Source organism: Sebastes fasciatus, chromosome 3, assembly GCF_043250625.1.
Source record: "Sebastes fasciatus isolate fSebFas1 chromosome 3, fSebFas1.pri, whole genome shotgun sequence".
In the NCBI taxonomy this organism is placed as follows: domain Eukaryota; kingdom Metazoa; phylum Chordata; class Actinopteri; order Perciformes; family Sebastidae; genus Sebastes; species Sebastes fasciatus.
The window spans coordinates 21,872,327-21,898,931 of record NC_133797.1 but is presented as its reverse complement, the minus strand read 5'-3'; the positions used below and the strand labels follow the sequence as shown (position 1 = coordinate 21,898,931).

The 26,605-nt window shown below is 42.1% G+C and overlaps 1 protein-coding gene across 1 annotated transcript in view; it reads left to right on the top strand.

Moving 5' to 3' along the window:
• Window positions 1-23,672, top strand: part of LOC141764396 (voltage-dependent T-type calcium channel subunit alpha-1H-like) — a 39,641-nt gene extending 15,969 nt beyond the window's left edge. The window contains exons 10-33 of the mRNA XM_074629617.1: window positions 66-251; window positions 509-626; window positions 1,212-1,367; window positions 2,120-2,207; window positions 3,120-3,328; window positions 4,606-4,908; window positions 5,386-5,486; window positions 5,779-5,902; window positions 7,804-7,872; window positions 8,085-8,269; window positions 8,365-8,491; window positions 10,438-10,563; window positions 10,689-10,778; window positions 11,256-11,448; window positions 13,870-14,021; window positions 14,142-14,251; window positions 14,338-14,471; window positions 14,559-14,629; window positions 17,921-17,999; window positions 18,324-18,445; window positions 18,829-19,119; window positions 19,213-19,363; window positions 21,173-21,732; window positions 21,960-23,672. Coding sequence (XP_074485718.1) covers window positions 66-251; window positions 509-626; window positions 1,212-1,367; window positions 2,120-2,207; window positions 3,120-3,328; window positions 4,606-4,908; window positions 5,386-5,486; window positions 5,779-5,902; window positions 7,804-7,872; window positions 8,085-8,269; window positions 8,365-8,491; window positions 10,438-10,563; window positions 10,689-10,778; window positions 11,256-11,448; window positions 13,870-14,021; window positions 14,142-14,251; window positions 14,338-14,471; window positions 14,559-14,629; window positions 17,921-17,999; window positions 18,324-18,445; window positions 18,829-19,119; window positions 19,213-19,363; window positions 21,173-21,732; window positions 21,960-22,631 — 4,417 coding nt within the window. The 3' untranslated portion in view covers window positions 22,632-23,672. The remainder of the gene's footprint in view (window positions 1-65; window positions 252-508; window positions 627-1,211; window positions 1,368-2,119; window positions 2,208-3,119; window positions 3,329-4,605; window positions 4,909-5,385; window positions 5,487-5,778; window positions 5,903-7,803; window positions 7,873-8,084; window positions 8,270-8,364; window positions 8,492-10,437; window positions 10,564-10,688; window positions 10,779-11,255; window positions 11,449-13,869; window positions 14,022-14,141; window positions 14,252-14,337; window positions 14,472-14,558; window positions 14,630-17,920; window positions 18,000-18,323; window positions 18,446-18,828; window positions 19,120-19,212; window positions 19,364-21,172; window positions 21,733-21,959) is intronic.
• Window positions 23,673-26,605: the final 2,933 nt, after the last annotated feature.

Genomic DNA, 26,605 nt, shown 5'->3' with positions numbered 1-26,605 from the left:
CTGGTTGCTTTAATGTGAATTTACCTTTGTGTTTATAATCTGCTTTTCATCATTATGTGTTTTAGTGTGTGGGAGATTGTGGGTGAGGCAGACGGAGGCTTGTCGGTGCTGCGTACTTTCCGACTGCTGAGAGTTTTGAAGCTGGTCCGCTTCCTTCCTGCCCTGAGGAGGCAGCTGGTGGTGCTGGTGAAGACCATGGACAATGTGGCCACGTTCTGCATGTTGCTGATGCTCTTTATATTCATTTTCAGGTAAATTGTTTCTTTCTCTAAAGGCGATGACGCACGCTGTGACTCGCAATTTGTTTTTATCAGCTTTAATTAATCCTAATCATTACTTGTGACCTTTTTCTTACGCTATTACAGGACATATTACCACATGCATCATTACCTTTTACACGTACACAATTATTCACACAGGCAGCATTACATATCCATATTAAATTACCATGTAATGAAAGTATTTTTCTCATTGTTTTTTTGTATGTGTGTTTGTTTGTGTGTTGCAGTATCTTGGGGATGCATTTATTCGGCTGTAAATTCGGTTTGCGACAAGACAGTGGAGACACTCTACCTGATAGAAAAAACTTTGACTCTCTGCTCTGGGCGACCGTCACTGTGTTTCAGGTTAGACAAACACACCGCCGACATGCACTCTCTCTCACACACACACACACACAGATACAAACACGTGTATGAGCAGTGAGCACACAAATAAATACATCGACAATATTTAATTTAGAGGAATTTCCCCATCGATGAATTATAGTTGAATGTGATTTTAAAATGAATTGGGATGCGATTCAAAAACAGCAGCTGCCACCGTAACCAGAAGTAGCCCTGATGATATTCTCCATTATTTAATTTGCTCCAATTTAGGATATGCTCACACTCGATTTTTCAACAAAATATGAAAACTCTCCCAGTGGGCAGGTAAGATACGCTTCACAAGCAGAGTGGGAGGAAGAAGTAATGAAACAAGCACTCCACAGGAGCTCATTTAACACTGATGAGCATCATTACCGTTCAACTGACAATGAGATATTAAAGGAAGAATCTACTCATATTCTTTTTCTTATTATATACTTACAACAGCTTCTAGCAATGTAAGCTGCATTTCTGGTCCATTTTGTGTTTGACGGTGTATGTTTCTCATCCCCACATACGTTTGACTTCCACCTCTGCTCTCTCCACATGTCCTCCCATCTGCAGATCCTCACCCAGGAGGATTGGAACGCGGTGCTCTATAACGGGATGGCCTCCACCACGCCGCTGGCTGCCCTCTATTTTGTAGCCCTCATGACCTTTGGCAACTACGTCCTCTTCAACTTGCTCGTAGCCATTTTGGTTGAGGGCTTTCAAGCCGAAGTAAGGGCAAAGATTCAGTTTTATTTGAGCTACTTAGAGAACGAGGCGGAGAGAACGAGACTAATTGAGCTCTGTTGTGCTGATGATACCAAAGCTGCCTACAAGAGAATAATCTCCACCATCCTGCCTGTGTGGTTTCTCCCCTCTTTCTCTTTATCCAACACTCTTGTGCTTTCTCAGTTGTCCTCCCTTCCTCTATCTCTCTCTCTCTCTCTCTCTATCCTCTTGTCTCTCTTTCTCTCTCTCTTTCTTTCTCACTGACACACACACACACACACAATACTCTCCAGGGTAGGATGTGTTTGATATCGCCTGCCATTCACAGCTGGTGAGCTTTTGTTGTTTAGTTTTCATCTTTTATCTCCAGCATCAGAGAGTACTTGCTCTCTCGCTCTCTCTCTCTATCACAAACTCATACACACACACACACTCATACACACACACACATACAGATACCCTTTGCCAAAGCCGTCTGCCTCCATCTTTCTGGCGTGAATTTTAATTAAATTCAGTAAAGCTTTATTGGCGTGACTACAGGAGATCGCTGCCAAAGCCATGCACATAACTCAACTAGAGAACACTGGAGATCCCCTTCGCCCGTCTGCCTCCCGCTCTTTGTCTCTCAGTCTTTCCCTCTCAACTTGCTCATATTTTTCACTTTTACAACAGTAAACAGACAAGGGAAGGTGGTGACGATGATGCAGATTATGATGATAGAGGTGATCCCGGTGATGCGTGTCTGTGTTTTTTAGGGTGATGCCAACAGATCTGAGACAGATGACGAGAGGCAATCGCTCTCTTTCGAGGATGAGGAGAAGTTGAGAGACATGTATGCTGCAGGTACAAACTCTTTGATCAACTTAGAACTATTGCTATTGTTGTAGTTTTTTTTTATCACCTTTGGTATTGCTAATAATGACATTGTAATCACAAAGTTAATTGCTGAGATCGGGGACTTCAGCGACATCTGTAAAAAGACGTCATAGGACTTCAACGACATCCGTAAAAAGACGTCAGATAGGACAAGAAACACAAAAAGTCAGATGATCATGCAGGATTTAAACGAACCTCCAGGTTAACCAAAGCTGTTTTGAAGAGAAAACAAAGACGAATGGTAAAATTATTACCCGAACTGTCTAAACATCATACAGACTAGCTTCCTGGTTCAACTTTGACCTACGGTATTTGACATAGTTGTATATCATACAAGAGCAAGGAGACCCTTCCACCCTCAGATAATTTTGAAGGAACCCAATTCTGTAAAATTATTTATTAATTTGAATATCATTTTTACATTTGTCTTGGCCTAAAAAAATTAGAATTTTTAACGACAATGTCTAAAAATACTGGTATCTACATTTTAAAATGCCACTTTGTGTGTCCTTAAAGGAACAGTGTGTAACATTTTGGGGGATCCCTAACCCTAACCCTAGAGAGGGCCGTTCGCGTTTTCACCTTTTTGCGTCGGCCACCGTAGTTCTCCTACACGCTTGGCACATGGGAGAAGCTTCAGTTGGTTGCAATCTGCCACCTCATTGCTAGATACCTGCTAATTCTACACACCACTTTTAAATTATGAAATGTAAACTGCACTTAAGGGCCTCAAATTCCCAATACAAAAAAATACTGTCTTCTGTGGTAGCTACAGCTCTAATCATAACCGACACAAATGATGGTAAAAACTGCAAACAAAAGAATTAGGAATTAACCTTTAACAAAGATGTTGGTGTCTCTCTGTTTGTGTGTGTGCAGAGCTCAAGATCCAGGCCATGATGCTGAGCCCTAATGGTCTACTGAACCCAAAAGCCTCCATGCCCCACCACCCTCTTCTTCCTCCTCCTCCTCCTCCTCCTCTGCCGGTCATCACACACACTGCAGCCACACCCACCATAAACTCCATCCAGTCACGCCGGGCGAGTTGTGCTTCCATGGACATCCACAGCCTTGAGCCGAGGTCCCCGGTGAGTCCGGGACACCTGCTTCTTCTTACATTATCATCACATTAAACATCAGTAATAAAGTTGATTTACAAAAGCACTCAAACAGAAAATGATGAAATATATTAAAAAGGAGATAAAGCCAGGCCGAGCTGATTAGAAAAATGAATTTCTAAATGATTAAACTGGGGATATTGTTGTGGTTTGTTTGCACAAGTTAAAAAGCTACAATAATAACAGAATTTTATCTAAATGGGAAAAAAATAACATCTTAATAACCTTCTATTAGAGGTACCTTGCAGAGTTTTGTCTGTTTACTTTCAATGTTTCTCAGCAAAACCCATCGTGGGCATTCTTCAGACTATAATTACTTGAATGCATTTCCTTCCCTTGCAACATTTGCAAAGACAAATATCTTGCACCCAACATTTTTTCGGCCGGCCTGTTCTATTTACTCATGTCTCGGGTCTGTGTGTCAACATGTCTAATACCCGAGTGGATCCAAGCAAAGTTACTATCAGCTGTGATCATGTGGTGTGTCAGAATCATCACAGGAGAGAAATGTGGTTTCTGAGGCGTGACAGAGAGTGTAACCTGTGTAGTGCCGAGAAAAATCACATGCATTGCTGCTCTTTTCGACCGTCGCTGCCTGTTAATTGGTGGCACGCTGCTGTCAGTAATGGTGTTCTCTCCAGCTGTGGATGTTTGAGTGGTTGGCCGATGGGGATTTTCCACTGAAGTTTTCCTGGCCTTTTTGTGACATTTCAGGTGGTCGTACTGATTTACTTTTGCTTGCAAAGTAACGTAGGTGCTTTTGACTGTCAATCATCCTCTTTGAATCCGGTTTCACACAAAACAATGCACGTCTTTTTCAACTCCAGGTGAATGAATATATTTGTTCTCTAGAAAGCGTTTTCTTTCATCACATTTTATTCATCTGACTCTCACACATTAGATTTATTCATGTCCTGCCCCCCTCTTTCTGTGCACAGTACGTAACGGAGTAACGTTCACCTGTCATTTGTTGATCCAGCTTAGGCAGAAATTAGAAGCGTTTGTTTTGATGCAACAGATCTCTCCACTAATACAAACATGGCAGAATCGTTGTCACATAAAAATGAGATCACGAAGCCTGAATCAAGATCGTGATCATATTTTGGTTAATCTGACAGCCCTATATGTCCATAGTTTTTGCTCCAGAGCACTGGCGTTGCTGGCCAATAACTCCACAGGGTACCTGTAATCTGTTAAGAATAAAATCTTTACTTGCACTTAAAAAAATGAGTCACAAATCCAACTAGTTGTTGCCTTCACAGGCTCCGTGGGACAACGGGCCAGAGAGCCGTCGCTCCAGCTGGACCAGCATCAGCCGAGCCCCCAGCCTCCACAGGAGGAGCCAGTCGGGGGAAATGGAGTCCTTGTTGTCCGACACACACACAAGCTCCGACTTCAGCAGCATGGAGCAGTCGCTGGACCAGCCCGACTACCTGCAGGTGCCCATGCTTCACCAGCCCGACTGCAATGGCACCACCTTTCACCTCCCTGACGATGCTGCCCTGACCACACTCTGCCACAGCGATCAGGATGAGGATGAGATTGAGGAGGTGCAGCTCTCTGCATTTGTGTTATTTATTTAAATATAGATGTTTGAGTGCTACATGATTAAGTGTTCTGGTATTTCCAGTTAAAACAACAAGTTAATAAAAGAACTTGTTCCGGCGTGTTCAGAAGTTCAAAAACTGCTGCTAATTAACTTGCAAAGGCACCCTGAGTACCGTTACACACTTTGAAAATATTTAATTAGCTGAATATAAATTATAAGCAGGGTGGAGGAAGTATTGAGAACATTGTTTGAAAAACTTGTGCTGTGCTGGAATTTCAATGTGCTGATACAACATGGGGTCACGACTATAACTCGGTGTTTTCCACCAAGTAAAACAATTTCAGTTTCATTCTGAATTATAACGTGACCACTGCACGAGTTTGGTCATTTAATGAGTGCACATAATAATTCAGAAAATTAACTAACAACGTCAAAGAAGTCATTCTCATGCAAATGTGTGTGCGTGTGTTCCTTCCAGAGTTTATGTAAGAAGCTGAAGAAGATACTGGAGCCATATGAGCCTCAGTGGTGCCTGGAGCATGAAGAGTGGTCTCTCTATGTGTTCGCTCCACACAACCGGTAAATACACACTAAACACACACACACACACACACACACACACACACACACACACACACGTACACACTGCCCATAATATTCTCCTGAGTGGCCTAGGTGGCCTAGACAGCATGTGTGAATATTCACAGTTGAAGTGTGAAGGTTAGAGCTGAGGCTTAGTAACACAATGTTCACTTTTATCAATTAAAGCTGGCCAAGTTAAAACAAACACATGATGTTGACAGTGATGCAGGTGATGTGTGATGATGAGTAATAAACACTAATTTATTTCCTTCTCTGTTTCCCTCTTCAGCCTCAGGATGTGGTGTCAGAGGGTCATAGGTCACAAGATGTTTGATCATGTCATCCTCCTCTTCATCTTCCTTAATTGTATCACCATTGCACTGGAGAGACCTGACATACCGTCCAACAGCATGGTAGCAGACACACACACACACACACACACACACACACACACACACACACACACGCACGCACACACACACACACACACACACACACACACACACGCACACGCACACACACAAATACACGCATGCAAACACTTACATTCACATGTGTTTATCTCTATACTACAACATGCTGAACCTCAACCCTTAACTTAAACTTAATGGTTGTAATTTTACACTGAAACTACAATCCTGGTCTGGTGTGTTTTATTATATTTAATCAATATTATTTCCATATTCAGTGTGTTTTTTTAAATGTTGTTTTTCTATTCCTTATATAAAGCACTGTCTGGAAGGTGCAATACAAATAAACTTGACTCGCCTTAAAGGAATAGTTAGTTGTTTTTTTAAGTGGGGTTGTATACGTTACTTATCCATAGTCAGTGCATTACCTACAGTAGATGATGCCCCCAGTTTGGAGAGGCAGACAGGAGTACCAGCACGGGAGCAAAGCAATGTACTGCTGTGGACGGGGACAGCAGCAAAACAGATTTTAGACACTTACTGTAAAAGAAAGCTCATCTAAAAAATTCAACATCAGTTTAAGTGTGCACTATATTTAGAATATTTTCACAGCTTTATCTTTCCATCAGACAGCCTTTTCTGACGAGGGATTGAAACCATTACTGTATCTATGCTCTCTTCAAGGCCACCAGACTCATTTGACAAAAACACAAATTTTATCTTGCAGAACACGGGAGTTGCTGGTAGGGCTGCCCATTCTTAGTCGATTAGTCGACTAATTGGTTGTTTTTCGGTCGACTAAGTTGTTTATTATGCTTTTTCATGCTGACTTATGCATGACTTTTCCAAGAAACTTAGGAGCACATCGCTGGTAAACACAAGATTTAAAGTGGTGCTTTTGTGTGATTCTTTGTGGAGAAACTCAGTTTCACAGATGTCGTTTAAATCAACTAATCGATTAGTCAACAAAATCATATGAGTCTGAGTCGACTAAGAATTTCTTTGGTCTAGGGCAGCCCTAATTGTTGATCTACCGCTGCCTCGATCGGTTAGTTTGTTTGTGTTGTTGTGTGACTTTGGTGTTTTAAAGGGTTGGTTTGGATTCACCAAAATCACACAATCAGACAAAGAAACTAACCGATGGAGGCAGCGGTAGACCAGCAACTCCCATGTTCTGCGAGGTAAAATTACTGTTTTTGTCAATGGAGTGTGGTGGCTTTGAAGAGAGCAAAGGCTTCAGTTCTCTGTCAGAAAGGTCTGTCTGACAGTGAGATAAAGCAGTGAAAATATTCTTAAACTTAAACTGATAATGATTTCTTTAGGTGGCTAAAATATGTTTTGCTGACGCCCGCGTCCACAGCAGTACATTGCTTTACTCCCTTGTGATAACTCCTGTCTGTTTCTCCAAACTGGGGGCGTGCCGACCGCCATCTACTGTAGGTAATACACTAACTATGAATAAGTACCTCATACAACCCCATTTCAAAACACCCAAACTATCCCTTTAAGCTAAATCTGATTCTAACCTTAACTCTAACATCCAGTCTAAACCTCAAACAGCCCTGTAATGAAGTGAGGACCGGCTGTCGAGATCACACACACACACACGCACACTCAACACAAGCTGTCGGTTACAGCTGAATTCATATCCTTGTTGTTGATGTAACAGCAGTTTGGGAGTCATTATAAAAACATGTGCTGCTCTCAGTATGTTTTTTTTATGTTTCTACTACAGTCATAATGGATTTCTTTCCCCCAGCTCATTATGTAACACGTTGCAGTTGGAGTACTAAAGCTACTGGGACACGAAAACCCTTAAATTGACGAATGTGCTTCTTTGTGTGTGTCTGTGCACACTCACACGTGTATGTGTCTGTGTGTGTGTGTGTGTGTGTGTGTGACAGGAGCGGGTGTTCCTCAGTGTGTCCAATTACATCTTCACGGTGATCTTCGTGGGTGAAATGATGATCAAGGTAACCATAACAAGACACGTTTCCTCAACGAGCACTTCACTCCAAGTTAATTTTCTCATCTTACTTATAAGAGGGCAATTTTCTTCATGAGTGAAAAATAATTGCTTTTTTTTAACTAATTTTACACCTCATAATATAATTTTATTATTTCAGTAATTTGGGGTCTAATTCTGTGTGTGTGTGTGTGTGTGTGTGTGTGTGTGTGTGTTAAGGTGGTAGCTCTGGGCATGTACTTTGGAAAAGGTGTGTACCTGCAGAGCAGCTGGAATATCTTAGACGGGCTGCTTGTGTTTGTGTCGCTGGTGGACATCCTGGTTTCCATCGCATCAGCAGGTGGTAATCGAATCTTAGGCATCCTCCGTGTGCTTCGTCTTCTCCGCACACTGCGACCACTCAGGTAGCAGTACGGTATTTTCTCTTGTATTTACTCCATTAATACTATGTAGTGTACTTGTGTTTGTGACTGTGTGTGTGTGACTGTGTGTGTCGCAGGGTGATAAGCCGGGCTCCTGGTCTAAAACTGGTGGTGGAGACTCTGATCACATCTCTCAGACCCATTGGGAATATCGTCCTCATCTGCTGTGCTTTTTTCATCGTTTTTGGAATTCTGGGAGTCCAGGTAAACATTTATACTGTATATTCCCTGCTCACACGCTGTTGGGTGAAGATAAGCCTCATTATTATTATTATAATTAGTATTTCAGTTTAAACTTATATTCACCCGGTTTTGTGTGTCCAAACATCCAAAGCTTGTTGTCTTTTCTGCTACAAGAAGACACAGATCACCGTGGTTTAAAATTAACGAGGCGCATCTCAGAATATGCTTCAGGTAATAAAATGTGGGGAGAAAAATTGGGAGGAAATGCAAATGAGCTGCTGATTATGCACCAGGGTCCCTGGAAGTAATTAAAATTACAATGGTTCAACTGCAGAGGGATTGTGCTGAGAAAGTGTTTTCTAAATTGGATTTTCACCTGGATTTCTATATTATTATTTATTTTAGGCAACTTTTATCAGTTTTTAATATTCAAAACAAACTGATAAATTACATGTTTTAAATAAAAACTTACCCGGTTGTACAGAATATAAAAGGGAGGAGCAATAAGATTCTCATGTCATAAAACAGTGGTTTCCAATTGGGGGGAATCTAAGAGGTCCCAAATAATTAAAGGTGTGAGAAAGAATATTTCTGTAAAACAAAAATATGTTTATTTTATGACTACTTTTGATTAGGGCTGTAAAGTTAACGCGATAATAACGTGTTAACGCAAATTCGTTTTAATGCCACTAATTTCTTTACTGCATTAACGCAACTAAGTTTTTAGGTTGTAGCGGGCTCAGTTTTAAAGCTAGACTGAAGATAGTGACATCACATGGAACTAGAAAACCTAAGAAATACTAGCTTGTCGCGAAGGAGTCAAAATAACGCTCCAACTTACGCTAAATTTTGGCGAGGAAAAACTTGCATGGCTATTTTTAAAGGGGTCCCTTGACCTCTGACCTCTAGATATAGGAATGAAAATGGATTCTTTGGGTACCCACGAGTCTCCCCTTTACAGACATGCCCACTTTATGATAATCACATGCAGTTTGGGGCAAGTCATAGTCAAGTCAGCACACTGACACACTGACAGCTGTTGTTTCCTGTTGGGCTGCAGTTTGCCATGTTATGATTTGAGCATATTTCATGTTAAATGCAGTACCTGTGAGGGTTTCTGGACAATATTTGTCATTGTTTTGCGTTGGTAATTGATTTCCAATAATAAATATATACATACATTTGCATAAAGCAAGCATTTTTCTCACTCCCATGTTGATAAGAGTATTAAACACTTGACAAATTTCCCTTTAAGGTATGTTTTGAACAGAAAAAGTGATTAATTTGCGATTAATCTTAATTAATTATGGACAATCATGTGATTAATAAATTATTTTAATCAATTGACAGCCCTACTTTTGACTAGTAATTGCTTTTTGTTTCTTGTGAAATACTGGACAGTTTCATCTCTTCAGGCCTCGAAATCCTTAAAAGGAGATAAACTGTGTGGGGAAAATGCTCTTTGGTTGAACTGCTTGTAGCTCACATCCGCATCGCTTCACTTTACGGGGTCATAAGCCGAAAATGTATTTTAAATATTAATTCAATGGCATTTTGGTACTAAAAGCCGTTCACTGTAAAGGTCTTCTGTTAACTCTCCACCTCTAAAGTATTTCCTAGTTTCCATTTTTGCAAATATTCCAATTCATTCTTTCACAGGAAATATATGCTTGATGAATATTAACACACAGGCATATATTTCTCAAAACCTCACTTGCACTGAATCATCTTGTAATGAGAACACTCCGTCCTGAAGCGTGTAATGACTGTGAAGCAGGCCAGACCAGATGGTACTTGGATATCTTAGCTGCAACATACAGTAGGCCTGTAGGCGCTCGCTGACTAATTTACTGTACTATAATACATACAAACATACCTCGCTCTGTGGAGCTTTGTTTACATTACCTTGAGGTTACAGTGTTCCTGTATGTGTTTATCTGTCTGCACACATCTGTCTGTGAATGCAGCTGTTTAAAGGGAAGTTCTTCCACTGTGACGGGCGCGATGTGAGTAACATCACCAATAAAACACAGTGTCTGGAGGCAGGATACCGCTGGGTTCGACGGAAATACAACTTTGACAACTTGGGACAGGTTTGTCACACACATACACGCACGCACACACACTCACACACACAAAAACACACACAGGGCTGACACTTGCTCTTACAAGCTGATTGACAGCCTGAAGCTCATTTATATGTGTCTCACTCTTCCAGGCGCTGATGTCGCTGTTTGTGCTGTCATGTAAAGACGGCTGGGTCAGCATCATGTATGATGGCCTGGATGCTGTTGCAGTGGACCAACAGGTAAAGACACACACACACAAACACACACACTTACACATACACATATACATAGAGAGGAAGAGACTGGTTGTGGAATGTAAAAAATGAATAGGCTATCAGGGAGACATACAAACCGTTCAGCCAGTGTATATTGTATTTCACTCTGTTTAGGTTCTGTTTTGTGTCAGTCTCAGGCACCATTTGATCTTGTTTTTTCAAGCAGAACGGGGAAATATTTCAGGAGAAGGGAAGTGTAAGGAAAGAAAAAAGGCAGATGGATAAATAGATGCGAGTTGACAGTTTCAGTGCTGACTCAGGATTTACATTGTCTTCTTGTGTATGCTCTCTCCTCTTCTTCCTCTCCACCCCTCCGCGTCACTCTTTGGTCCTCTTTTGTGGTTTGTGTCCCCATGTTACCTCTTCCTCCTCCTCCTCCTCCTCCTCCTCCTCCTCCTCCTCTTCTCATCTTCCATTTTCTCTCTTTGTATCTCTCTGCAGCCAGTAAGAAACAACAACCCTTGGATGCTGCTGTTTTTCATCTCTTTCCTCCTCATCGTCAGCTTCTTTGTGCTCAACATGTTTGTGGGAGTGGTGGTGGAAAACTTTCACAAGTGTCGCCAGCAGCAGGAGGAGGAGGAGGCGCGGCTGAGGGAGGAGAAACGACAGAAGCGGTTGGAGAAGAGGAGGAGAAGTGAGATAACGGGATAACGGGAGGGGAAGGGGAGGAGAGGGAATGTGAGACATACAGTATATGGCCAAAAGTATGTGAACAGCTGAACATTACACCCATACATGATTGTTGAATATGCCTTTTCAAGACCATTGGCATTAATATGCTGCAACAACAGCCTCCACTCTTCTAGGATGGCTTCCCGCCACAAGATTTAGGTATTTGCTTCCATTCATACACAAGAGCATTACTCCAAGCGTCCAATTCATTCTGGGTACTTTGCAGCTACCGGAGGCGATCCACTGCCATTCTAACCAATATTTCAATGTCCACTGGACTTGTGACTAGGGCATCTCACTCACGGCTTATGTGTGGTGCTTTTATCTGCTCTGCTGTCTTTTCATGCCAGGTCTATTTATGCTGGAGCAGTTCATGGCTCTGAAGTTGGAAATTCATCAATGCCTATATTTAATAATGATGCCTTCATTACTGATTAACTTTGTCTTAACAGACATATAGCAAAACAATGTTTTCTTGTTTGTTTATGTCAATTCTACTTCAATACCCGTGAAGGAGGAGACGTAATGTTGTGGTTTTGAGCTGTTGATAGTATTTAAAACACAAAAGTACAGCCATGAACTCTTCGTTACCACACTGGTCATAAATCAGTTGCAAATGTGTAATCATTATGCTTGTAAATATAAGTCAAACTGCTCTAAACAATATTGAAAAAGGCTGCTATAGAACAGACCATTTTAAGACTCTCCACCTCTAAAATGCTTCCAATGAACATTTAAAACGTGACGGAGCCGTGGTGCAACCAGAATGCGATGCAGCTTTATCGAGTGGACATCCTGGATTAGTGAGGTCTGGCACTGATGTTGGGCGATAAGGCCTAGCTCTCAGTTGGCGTTCCACTTCCTCCCAAAGGTGTTTCATGGGGTCGTGATCTGGGCTCTGTGCAGGCCAGTAAAGTTTGTCCACGCCAACATGGAAAACCATTTCTTTATGGACCTTGCTTTGTGTACAGGACTGGCCATCTGGCAAACCGGACGCTTTCCCAGTGGGCCAACGTGCCGACTTTTTTTTGTCTGACTGGTCCATAAAACAAGTAGATCGGCCCATTGTTTTTATGCCGGTGAAAGCTGTGTGTGTTATATTTTCGGGTTGTCCGTCCGTCCGTATCATTCTTGTGAACGTGATATCCCAGGAACTCCTTGAGGGAATTTCATTACATCTGGCAAAAAATATGCAAACACTTGGACTCAAGGATGAACTGATTAGAATTTGGTGGTCAAATGTCAAGGTCCGTGGCCTCTCAAAACACGTTTTTGGACTTAACTCAAGAACTCACTATGCTAATTATGACAATTTCACGCAGGTGTCTAACAGGATAAAATTATGAAGTGATGATATTTTGGTAAAACGTTAATGTAAACTGCAACTTGACTGGTTGGCGGAGGCATATAACCACGAGGCGGTACTTCTATTTTTTTCTAAATTAACGATGGGCTGGTGAGGATGATAGAGAAACGTGCGTATATCAGTCTCGCCCCGACATGCTCTATATGAATGTGTGTGTCTGTGCGCTCAGCTAACAGGTCGTGTCCTGCCGAGTACAGAGCGGAGAGTCGTCTTCAGTGTTTGACGAATATTAGCAAAATAATTGATAAAAAAACACATCAACAATCGACTGGCTACTCCATATCCTTGTGGAAAGCCCAGTTCATCACAGTGGAGTATATTGATATTATTATATTATATTTTTAAAGGTATTTATCTTGTTCCCATCATTGTATGCTTTAGCATTAATATTTTTCGAAAGGGGAACCCCAATTTGACAAAAGGGGCGTCACCCAATCCTGGAAACATCCCTAGTCCAAACATACACAAGACAGGCGCGTCCACTTACCTCTGGCCATATATCTGTAATATTACACACACACATACACAATAAACCTCTTTTCTCCGCATACATACTGTATGAGTACAAGCATAATTTCTGCCCATATTATGCACGGATACACACTTCTACTACACACACTTTCTCCCTCTTGCTCCACCTCATTTCTCTCTCACTCGGTCCTTCTCTCTCTGCAGAGTAATCTCTAGTAGTGCTTTCCTCTTAGTCAGTTAACTGTCTGGCAGCAGACAGCGAGGGTTTCTGCCCAAAGACACCTTGAGGTGCCATGCAGTGTGTGTGTGTGTGTGCATGATGGATAGAATTGAATTCCTGAGGTGGCACTTTTAGTCCGTACACACACACACCGACACCGACACACACACACACACACGCACATATGGACAGTCACACACAGTGCGACACTTGGCACCCACTTCATGAGTGACTTCATAGCCCATATCATATTTTTCTTTCAGAGGCATTTTAATGACCGTGTGTGTGTGTGTGTGTGTGTGTGTGTGTGTGTGTGTGAAACGCAGGGGCCCAGGAGAAGCCGTACTACGCTGACTACTCCCCGTTGCGTCGATCCATCCACACTGTGTGCACCAGCCACTACCTGGACCTCTTCATCACCATCATCATCTTCACAAACCTCATCACCATGAGCATGGAGCACTACAACCAGCCTCAGGTAACCATGGCAACACCTGCTATCACCTGCCATAGAACCATAGTAATGAAGCGGTATGCGGTGGTACAGTACAGCTACTGTAGTGGTTTTTTTTCAAGTGTGTGTCTTTGTGTCCCGCAGTACTTCGAGGAGATACTGAAGTACTGCAATTACGTCTTCACAGTGGTCTTTGTCATCGAGTCCATTCTCAAACTCATCGCTTTTGGCCTGCGGCGCTTTTTCAAAGAGAGGTATTCAAGCTCTCACATCATTACAAAGACACTCACAAACATAACATCCTTAAATAAACTGACATTGTTTGTGTGCGTGTGTCAAGATGGAACCAGTTGGACCTCGCCATTGTGTTGATGTCCATCATGGGAATCACACTGGAGGAAATAGACCTGAATGCTTCACTCCCCATCAACCCCACCATCATACGCATCATGAGAGTACTCAGGATAACAAGAGGTACACACGCGCACACACAGTGACACAAACACAAAGAAAACACGGTGATACGTGGCTGATAAGAGCTGACACATTACAATGTTTCAGTGTTGAAGCTGTTGAAGATGGCGACAGGAATGAGAGCCCTGTTGGACACAGTGATTCAAGCTCTGCCTCAGGTAAGAGGCAACACTGATGCTGTGAAATACAACGTGTCTCTTTAAACTGCGAGCCTGGTTTCCAGATCTGAAGAATTGCAGACAGCTTGTTTTATTCAGCGATTCATCAGGGCTGGCACTGACTGCCCCCCCCCACATGATTTACTAACAGACTGTTCAGTGACACCAAATCACCACCAAACAAGTGTGACGACATCCTCGTGTTTAGCTAAAGGCTAATGGCTGATCTTTAAATGCATCAATGCGGCTGATAAATCACCACTTCAATCATAACTTTATGGCGCATAACTTCACAGCTGCTTTGCTGCGATTGTTTTGCTACTGGGTGTCTGTGAGAAGATAAAATATGAACCATAACGTCCAGTCTGAAAGCTTATCATCACAAAGACACCACACCGCAATTTATTCCCCTTTGAGGCAGGATTGTAAAACTCTGTCAAGTCATCACAGCAGCAGTATTTTTCTCCTCTTTCTCGGTGCTTGCGAGGTGAGGAGTAAAATTACCCACATATTCTACCAGGATTGGATAATTGCACATATCTGATTGGCCAAAGGAGAGCACTTCCGGATGACATTGCTCTGTGATGCGGCAAAAGTGATTTATGAGGCCAGATTCAAGTTTTTTTTTTGCTCGAGCACTCTACGATGGCACCTGTCTCATTGAGAATGCTGCATTTTTTTGACGCAGTGCTATTGTTGGTCTAAAGGAGACATTCACAAGCAAGGACTAAACCATCAACTGACATGCACACGTAACTGTCTTTGGACACATTTAATGGCTCCAGGGATGGCAATGTCAGTTGGTCGGTCCACCTCTTTGGTCCTGACTGAAAGATCTCAACCACTGGATGGATTGTTATGACATTTGTACAGATCTTCGTGGTCCCCAGAGGATAAAGCCTAATGACTGTAGTGACATCCTTACTTTTCCTCTAGATATTTGTGTACAACCATTGGATGGATTGTCATGGATTTTGCTACACATATTCATGTTCCCCTCAGGGTGAATTTTGTTAACTTCTGTGATCTCTTAACTTTTGATCTAGCCATCATCAGGTCAAAATTTTAATTTGTCCAATAAAAGACAAATAAATCTGATTGACAAAGAGCTGTGACACTGTTTACACAAAAAAAAGCTGGTAAACTTTTCAAGTAAAGGCCAAAGTTTATGACCAAATACCTACAAAACAAAAGACATCAGCCTCAGCTGTACTTTGTGTTTAGTGCTAATTCTCAAAAGCCAGCATGCTAACACGACAAACATGGAACACGGTAAACATCACTGCTAAATATCAGCATGTTCACAGCAAACTGACATTAGCATTTAACTCAAACCCCTGCTGTGCTTACTGCCGCTAGTGTGACTCTGAGACTTGTTTGAATATGAAATGTGTGAAAAGTAATTGGTGAACTAGGATGATGCGCTCGGGTGTGGGGGAAGGCTTTAGGAAGGATCTACCTGGCTCCTGGGCTCAGGACCCTCAGGGGACGCTACCAGAAATGAGAGAGTAGAGAGGAAGGGGGAGGGAAGGTGGTGCACATTAAATGAGAACAGGGAAAGTAGACCTTTATAAAGTGTTTGTGTTCCTGCCTCTGAAATGCAGCTAAATTATATCCATTTTCAAAATAATAGCACACGCAGCTTCACACTATCACTCCTAGATCGTCTACGCGTCTGTTACAACGAAGCGGAAACCTCCGGTGCTGATAAATGAAGCCAATGTGGAAGTGCCAGAAGCAGCAGCTCCTCAAATGGCCACTTGAGGCTGGCTCCAAAAGCGAGTCAATCCCCATAGACCCCCGATGTTAAAAGGCCCAGCTTTACAGCAGAAATAATCATGTTTACAGCCTGGTACAAAAAATGGTTTTGGTCTCTTTAGCTAATTAAGCATTAAGCCAGTGGGCAACCTCCGGCTCTGAGAAGTGAAGCCAAAGCTGAAGTGCCTTAAACTTGCATTCTTTCTAATAGCCAGCAGGGGGCGACTCCTCTGGTTGCAAAAAGAAGTCTGATTGTTTAGAAGTCTATGAGAAAATGAGCCTACTTCTCACTTGATTTATTACCTCAGTAAACATTGTAAACATGAGTTTATGGTCTCAATCACTAGTTTCAAGTCTTCTTCATACAGCATGATGTTCATTTAGTAAATTATGGTCCAATTTAGAGTCAAATAGACCATAAAGCAGGGTATGCTTTAGGGCGGGGCTACCTTGTGATTGACAGGTCACTACCACGGCGTTGTCCGGTCTGGGAGTTGTCCGTGTTTTCGTCTTAGTTAGTCTTATTTTCTAACTTTATCCCTTTCACAGTGTATTTTCAGCTCATGAAAGTTAATTCTAACTTTTTGGTCGCCTAAAAATGTCTTATTCAGTGTTCGGTTGTACTTCGCTCCACCCTCTCGTGTCACTACTGGTTGCAAATAAGATAGCGACAGCCAAAATGCCGAACTCAAGGCTTCAAAACCGTGGTCCGCAAACCAATGTGTGTTGTCATTGTGACTTTGTTTACTTGTTACATACAGTCTAAACTTATTGACTGCTTTGAGTGACAGGTGGGTAACAGGTCGCTAGCTGCTACAGTAGCTGTCTGCTCTGCTGCATCACTCGGCCCGCTTCAGCTCCACCGGATTAGTTCGGGAATTAGTGTCGTCACTCCCAAGATGGCGATGGCTGGAGCCGCCCACTTTGAGCTTCATAACGGCTCTTCAGAAACCTATGGGTGATGTCACGGAGACTACGTCCATATTTTATACAGTCTATGGCTCCAACAAACCAGTAGGAATCTCTAGAGCAGCAAAATACCCATGATCCTTCACTGCCTTCCCACCCACGAATAATGCCAATTATCTTTGAAGTGACAGATCTTTGCAGGGGATTGAACCTAGGTCTTTGCAGTGGTGTCCGAGTGCACTTCATCAATAGGTTTATCCGTCATCGAATCAGGCATCTCCATACCTCCCACCATGGGGGAAGACAAGCCAAGTCCCTGTGAATTGCTTTGTAATTAGAATAAACGGGCGTGTTTGTGGTTCATGAGGACTGGATCCCAGGCTATGAAAGTGCATCTTTGTTTCTCAAACTACAATCTGAGATATGATTCAACTCCAGGTATCATGATGGCTCGTAATATGTTTTTAAGATGTAGAAAACATTAAGCTTACTATGCTTAGCAGTCTCTGTCTCTTTCTATCTGTTTGCATGTTTGCGTCTCTCTTTATGTATACTGTACATGTCTTTTTTTCTGTGTATCATACACTGTATATATCTGTGTGTGATTGTAATATGTCTGTCTAGGTGGGGAATCTGGGTCTGCTCTTCATGTTGCTGTTCTTCATCTATGCAGCTCTGGGAGTTGAGCTCTTTGGAAAACTGGGTTAGTGTGTGTGTGTGCGTGTACGTGCATGCATGCGTGTATGTGCAAGCACGTGAGTGTGTGCATGCATATAAATCGATGCAGATGCACAGATGTGTGAGTGAGTGAGTGTGTGTGTGCCTCAGCTGATTCTGGTGAGATATCGGTAGATTACGTAACATGCATAAATTCTGTTGTTACATGCATTAATTATTATGTCAATTTAGAATCAGCGTTCTAATACGTGCTCTAATCTACAGACAGTTATCTTTCTTCTCTCCCCTCGCCTTCATCTCTCACACTTACTGCCTCTAATACTCTTTTCTTCTTTTCATCCTCTTTCAGAGTGTTCAGACGAGAACCCATGTGAGGGTCTTAGTCGCCACGCCACCTTTGACAACTTCGGCATGGCTTTCCTCACGCTCTTCAGGGTGTCTACAGGGGACAACTGGAATGGGATTATGAAGGTTATTTCTCTCTCTCTCTCCTCTGCTGTGTGGCCGTTTTAAAGAAGATGGAGAGACGGGAAAGTCCATGTTTGCGTCTGTGCATATGAGTGTGTCTCAAAGTATCGGCTATGAGACAGGCGTTGCATTAAGCAGAGAAGATCACTGTTTTTATGACAGACTAAGAGCTGCTGACATTAGCGGTTTAGGAGAGTGTATTATTCTTCTGTGACAGGCTCAAGGTCTGGTCACACTCAGATCCACATCTCCCCCTGTTGGAGAAGAGAGGAAATGCAACATAGTACAGTAATATATCTGAATATCACCGTAAATCCCTTTATCTATGATCAGTTTTCTAAATTGCTTAATTATCTCTATCCTCCTCTCTTACCCTCGCCGTCTAGGACACGTTGCGAGAGTGTCGCCCGCAGGAGCGCCACTGCCTCACCTACCTGCCCCTGATCTCCCCCGTTTACTTCGTCACCTTCGTCCTAACGGCTCAGTTCGTGCTGGTCAACGTGGTCGTGGCCGTTCTGATGAAGCACCTGGAGGAGAGCAACAAGGAGGCCCAGCTGGACGAGCTGGAGGAGAAGAGGGAGAAGGAAGAGATGAAGGCGAGAGAGGAGGCCGCCAGAAACCTCAGTACTGCGTCTGTGGGCGGAGACCTGGTGCCAAATGTGGACACACCTGCCCAGGTAACTGACAGAATGTGTGTTTCCTGTCTCTGCATGTGTGGTGGGGAAGGGAGCGGAGGTGACAATAACAATGACGGTGATCTTGTGTGGCAGGTGCAGGTTGAGGATGAGGATTGTTCCCATGGCAACCTGCTGAGCATAGGACGCATGCTGTCTCTCCCCAGCGACAGCTTCGTTCAGCCACTCAGATGCTCCTCTTATCCTCCCATTTGCCATGAGGCGTACTCCGGCTACAGCTACTCAGGTAATTTGGTTGTTTATAGCCAATTAAATTAAGGAACAGTTCTCACTGTGCTATAACCACTAACTGATTGCTGTAAAGGTTATTGCTTCCATAAATAGCAGAGAAGGCAGTTGAGATGTGATGCAGCACAACAAGAGGCACTGTTATAATAGACCTTAAAGAGGGAGATGTTTTTTTTTTAATATTAGTAACAAATTAGTAGGATTAGTGTTAACTACAGAGCACATGGGGGACTTTTTTTTTCAACTACTCTTAGTTTTTACACTTACGACATCACACACAGGGGGTACTTTAGAATCGCTTGGTCATTGCAAATTCATCAAATCTAAACAGTGTAACACTGAGTTTTGAGTTTTATTTATGTGCAAAATATAAATGACGAATAATAATAATGATATAGGACCTCTATATTTTTATAATTATCAACAAATCCCATGAAAAGACAAAAAAACAACAATGTGTAAGTTTGTACTCTCCAACCCTGTAAATGGCAGTCAGATTAAACTACAGTGTTTATGTTCATGAAGGAACATCAGTCACTCAGTGCAACCGTGTGACTCATTGATTGATTTTAATAGTTTCTGGACAATGACAGAGCTCTATGGCACTGAGGAATAATCTATATCAGGCTTTGGATACGCAGACAATTGTTAATAGGATCAGTTAATTGTTTTCGTTTTGGTCTTTTTTGTGATTTGTTGACTATAGGAAAAATATAGAATATCACCAGACTTATTCTGGTAGGATGAAGTAGTTTTCAAGGAGCTAAATACAGGACTGGGAGCATTTCTATTGCCTCTCAATTGCTCTCAACGTGGCAACGGCGAGCCAGCGGCTCATTAGTAACGGTGCTAACAGTGAAAACAACAGCGAAAGTGCTGACAGAGATAACAGTGGTAACCTGGGGGGGTGGGGGGGGACCGGAGGTTGGGTGCTACGTTTCCTCGATGACGCCGTTGGTATCAGCTGTAATCGCCCTATGAAAGCAGTGCAGATCAGCGGCAGTCAGCTAGCCAGTGGGGCACGCTCACATGCATGAACGGCCCGGCTATATCAACAAAGCAAGGAGAAGCTCGGATTACAACAAACACAGAGGGAGAGCGACTTCATTCTCTGCTCAGGTAGACATCACTCCTCTATATCTTTACATAGCAAATAGTTTGCTGCTAACTTAATGTTCTGGATATCAAATTTAGCACCTTTCACCAAGAGGGAAAAAGAGTTCCCTGAGATAGGACCCATCTATCTTATAGATGATTGACCTCTGCTAATCAGAGGTCAATTCTGGGTAGTAAGAGTGAATCTGTCCATTAGTTTGAAAATAAGACATCAAATGGTCCGATAACTTTACCTCTTGTAAAGGAAGTGGTCACTGCTAGCTGCAATTGCTTCAATTAGATAACAAACACATGATCAACATGCTGCCCTGTTAGTGCACTGTATGATGATATGATGTATTTTGTCATACCTATTGTTGCTGTCGTGATTCAATGTTGTTGTCTTGTTATGTGTTGCTGCTATTTGACCCTGTCTTGACTGGGTCTTATTTGTAAAAGTGGTTTTAATCTCAATGTGAATTCCTAGTTAAAAAAAGGTTATATACAGTATATGTATGGTATGTTGTATATAAAGTATAATATATAAGTATATATTTGGAAAACATCAACATCAATTGTAAGAAGTTGTTCTACTGGCACTTAAATAATATCTCTAACAGAACTCTTGACAAATCACGTTTTCAATAACACCCTCTTTAGAAATACTGTATTCAATGTGTTCATAATTATGATGCCACATTATTTTCTACAGGCTCCATGACATCTCTGGGCTCCAGTGGAGGCGGCTCACTGCTGCAGGTTCCAGGAGCTCTGCCAGCATTCAGCCACGCTTCACTGGGGACTGGACGCAGCTCGAGGCCAAAGATCTGCCTCAGCACCGCTCAGAGCGTCGACAGACACTCCTCACACAGACTCAGTCCAGCTGACAGTACGGAGGGATACAGGTCCAGTCCGGCTCACAGAATAAACAGACACAGACTCAGCTCAGCTCACAGTATAGATGGATACAGGTTCAGCCCGGCCCATCGAATAAACAGACACAGACTCAGCTCTACTCGCAGTATGGACGGATACAGACTGAATCCAGACCACAACACAGAGAGACCTAAACTCATGTCCAGCAACAGTATAGACAGACATCCCTCACTCAGACTGAGTCCCACCCACAGTGCCAGCAGACGTTCTTCTCAGTGGCTCAGTCCTGAAGAGAGTTTGGACAGAAACATGCTGAGTCCCTCATACGTTCCAGATACTTCAGTCCTTAAGAGACCAGCATCCTTCCACACTGCAAGCAGACAGTTACGAAGACAGGTGTGTTATTATCACCTCTTCTTCTTCTTCTCTTTTCTTCTCTTCACACACAACGTGTTTTTGTTAGCTTTTAATTTTCTACCATTTTCTGACAATTTTAGATTTAAAAAAAAATATTTTTACTGCATCCTACGCAACATTTTTTAAATGATTTTACTTGCTCAACCCAACACATAATGAGGATTGTGTTATTTAACTGTGCTTGTGTGCATGTGCTGTGTCTGCAGGCGGCTGTGCGCTGTGACTCTGTGGATCAGAGCGGTTCAGCTGACGATCTGGCAGAGCCTCACCTCACTGTGCCCGCCGTTTCTTCCACACCACCACGCCAGCGATCGTCCAGTGTACACACACTGAAATATACACACCCCCAGAGGGTCATCTCATGCAGGAGCCACAGCCGGAGCAACAGTGAAACCACTGGGCAAGAACATGTACCTGAGCAGGCCATCTGTGGCTTGCAGCCAGAAACAGATGTCAAGAAGAGGCTGTCCAGTCTGAAGGTCCCCAGCGGTGAATCCACCATATCAGCACCACTCTGTAGCTCCATAGCGGCCAGCCCGGGCGCCGACCCCGGGCCCCAGTTAGACGACGCAGACGAGGAAGTGAGTCGTATTAACAGTTCTGTTCATGCATGCTCACAACCCCCTCCGAGCTCCTCACACAAAAGCAGACACCTTACCCCGAGCCCTGTGGAGCACAGGACCCGCCTCAGCCAATCAGTGTCTCCGGTGTCGGGCAGGAACAGGAAGCAGAGGATGAGCCCGCCGCCAGGAGAGGAGCCGGTTACTATGGCAACGCAGCTGACGGACAGCAGTGTTGAGCTGAGAAGGCGGACTCTGTCATTTGATGCCACCTCCCTCTCTCCTAATCAACCAGAGGGAAGTCCTGTGGACGACTAAACAAACTCAATGGATTGGTTATTCTGTTAAAGTGGAGGAGCCTGATGTGCTGCTGAAGCACACGAGAGGGGCGGGAGCCGCAATCCAAAATAGGAAGGATATCCGTTTCCCGTTTTGGGACCCGCCCCTCGCCTCGTCCCGTCCAATCACAAGATTTTCACAGGGTGTTTGAGCAGAAATCTTTCAGACTGTGTGTGTATGAGTGCGTATGTGTTCAAAGACTCTTAACCCATTGTGCTATTTGCACACAAGATGCACACAAGTTTCCATTTCTTCTATCATAGTTCTAGCTTTAGTTCACACATAGTAGTCACCCCCCTGCTATATTTACTCAACCTTCCCCTTGCTTGCTCTCCTCCTTCTCTCCTCACTTTCTTCCTTTTCCTTGCACCTCAAGCCTAGGTCAGAGTACAAGACAAAATCACCCGAAAGGTGCAGCACAGAGTAAGTTACTGACTGATCTGCTCATGTACACATAGACATGTTGACAAAGAGAAAACACCGCAACTAACGATTATTTTAATTATTGATTAATCTGCAGATTATTTTCTTGGTAAATCAACACTTTTTTTGGTCTATGAAACATCAGAAAGATTTTCAATTCACTATCATTTTAGACAAGGAATAGCAAATAGCTGCCGATTCTGTTGACTGACCAACCGATTAATCAAACTGTTTTTTACAGCTCTACACACAGCATCTCATTCATGCTTATAATAACTTTCTAATTTGCCAGAACGGTTTACTTTAAGTAAAATTCCCTAATCCCATGCTCTGTGGTGCAGAAATTACAGTTTATGTTTACAAAATAAATAGATAAACTCTCACAAAAGTTAAAGCTGTCAAAGAATTTTATATAAATGCTTAATTTGTAAGTGCACGCTTATGTAGATTTGGTGCAGGCACATTTTGTTAGAGACTTATTGCTCCAAAAAAAAACAAATTGTACAGCAGCTTGTTAAAAGCGGATCAAAATGAGAATCTTATATCTAATAGAGTGGAAGTTTTTGTTTTTTCATAATGATTAATCTTCCTATTTTTCCTACCTCTAAACCTACACTAAACTGCCACGGGAAGTTGTTTGATCATTCTCAGATTGCAGTATTTTCCTGGTCAAATCAAACATGGACATCTATGTTTGAGAAACCTCCTCCAGCCTGAATCCAGTCATCCCTGACAGTCAGAAAAATCAATTTGCGCTTAGAGCTAAGTTAGAGTCGTGTAGTGTGACCTTGGCTTTAGTAGTTTCTACCTCTCTTTTTCCTGATCCCACCCATTCGAATGTTCAGTGAGCTTGGTTTCTCACCCCCTTCCACTTTCCTTTTTTCTGTCTTAGTATTCTCAGGGTAGAGGTAGTTCAGACGCAGGTGAGTATGAAGCATGTGATCACAGGTCTGCAGAGTTAGATTGCCCCCTGCTGTCTGAAGCTGGAGCTGGCCGTCTCGCCTGACGTTTGAAGAGATTATACTGTACGGGTGCGGGGTGAAGTTCAGACAGAGGCAGATGTACAGAAGGGCTTATTCAGGTGATATAACAGTGTGTAAAACTTTGTAGAAAAAAGGCTAAGATTATATTTTATTAACACAGCAGCGATGATACGAGAACTACAAAGGTGAATTTCTACATTTTTGAATGTCAATTTATCTGCTGGCGATGATGAGGATGATTGATGATGATGTCAGCGTAATAGGATGTTGATTATAATAATGATGACGACAATGATGACTCTGGATGATGCAAATGTTCATAATATTGTATAATGTTCCTGCAGAATGAAAGCAGGGAATGATATACAGTGAGCTCACCTGCAGTAACATGATTGGACAGTGCTGGAATAAAATCACTTCCTGTCTGACTTTAATTTGACTCCTTAACCTTTGTCTTTTTCCTCTTTATTAAATAAATAAAAACAATATTATAAATTACTTATCAACAAATGAATTGCAAATTTTTGATCTGTTCAAAATGTACCTTAAAGGGATGTCTGTCAAGAATGTAATACTCTTATCAACATGGTAGTGGTTAAATAGGCTTGCTTTATGCAAATGTATGTATAAATGTATTATTGGAAATCAATTAACAACACAAAACAATGACAAATATTGTCCAGAAACCCTCACAGGCACTGCATTCAGCATAGAAAATATGCTCAAATCATAACATAGCAACCTGCAGCCCAACAGGCAACAACAGCTGTCAGTGTGTCAGTGTGCTGACTTTACTATGACTTGCCCCAAACTGCATGTGATTATCATAAAGTGGGCATGTCTGTAAAGGGGAGACTCTTGGGTACCCAGAGAACCAATTTTCATTTACAATCTTGAGGTCAGAGGTCAAGGGACCCCTTTTGAAAATGGCCATGACAGTTTTTCCTTGCCAAAATTTAGTGCAAGTTTGGATCATTTTTTAACATCCTTCGCGACAAGCTAGTTTGACACGGTTGTATCTTCTCCCTAGCTTTAAAACTGAGCCCGCTACAACTTTCGTAAGATCAATTGTGTTAGTGTATTAATGAAATTAGTGGTGTTACAACGATCTGTTAAGAGTTGAACAGGGTGTCTGTGGGGTCTTATAATCATTGCGTATGTGCGTTTTTTTTGTGTAGTTTATTTATTGGATCATGCTAGGTTTGACATCATCTGAAAAGGACAACTGTTAGGGTAGTACTGTACACCTGTCGACAGACTTACTTGGCGCTAACGGACCCACAGACTGACTGACTGACTGATGCTTGATAAGGTTATGCGAAGGTCCTTTTACACCTGAGTGTTAAACTACCTAGCTAATGGTGAAATGCAAGTTTTCGGCCCAATGGTCAAAGATCAAGGAGTTTGAGCCATGCCTGAGGTCGGTCTGTGGAAATATCTGTGAAGCGTAACGTTACTGCTTTGTGTCGCTTTTTTTTTTTTGACGGCAAAGTATATTATGATTTTTATGTTCTATGGAATTCCATACTATTACTTTTTTTCATGAAAATTTTTCAACGTACTAAACTATGACTTATTTTTATTTTTTCGACATACTATACCATGTTTCTTTTTCGAAATAATATCTTTATTAAGACTTTATTTCAACATACTATACCATGACTTCTTTATTTTTTCAACATACTATGACTTTTTTTCATGAAATTTTTCAACATAATATACTATGACGTTTTTGGTGAAATTTTTCGACATACTTGACTTTTTTTCATGAAATATTTCGACATTTGTTCATGAAATTTTTTACAATGACTTTTTTTCAACACATTTTTTCGTGAAATTGTTTGACTTTTTAAACTTATACTATTACGTTTTTGGTGAAATTTTTCGACTTACACAATGTCTTTTTTTTCATTACATTTTTCGACAATTTTTTAACATACTATGACTTTCTTTTTGATGAAATTTTTCGACATACTATGACTTTTTATTCAACATACATATAATCTGACTTTTTTCATCATATGACTATGACTTTTTTTGAAAGTTTTGTACTCTTTTGTTGTTGTTTTGTTGTCTCAGTGTGTCACACACTGAGTTTTGAGGGCTTCAAATGGAGAAGTCAAATAGAAAAGGAAACATTACGCCAGGGTATCCGGTCAGATAGCTCAGTCTGGTAGATAACTGGTTGGAATGCTAGAGGTTGTGGGTTCGATCCTTATGTGACACACTGAGTTTTGAGGGCTAACTTCAAATGAAGAAGTCAAATATACGAAGAGAACAGTCATTAGTGCGTGTGGCATTGGTGGCTTGGTTAAGTTCTCGGTTCTGGCTTCGGCAGAGCAGGGTTCGATCCCCACCCTCACATCGACGCCCGGTGCCCGACAGTGGAGTGAGACAAGCGTCTCCTCCCAGGGTTTACCAGAGATATGCTGGGGGGTTATGCAACAGAAAACCAGAAATTGTAACAAATATTACTGTATGTTTGTTTTACTGGAAGTAAACCTGTGTAGTACATAACCCTAACCTATATATAACCCTTTATTTATT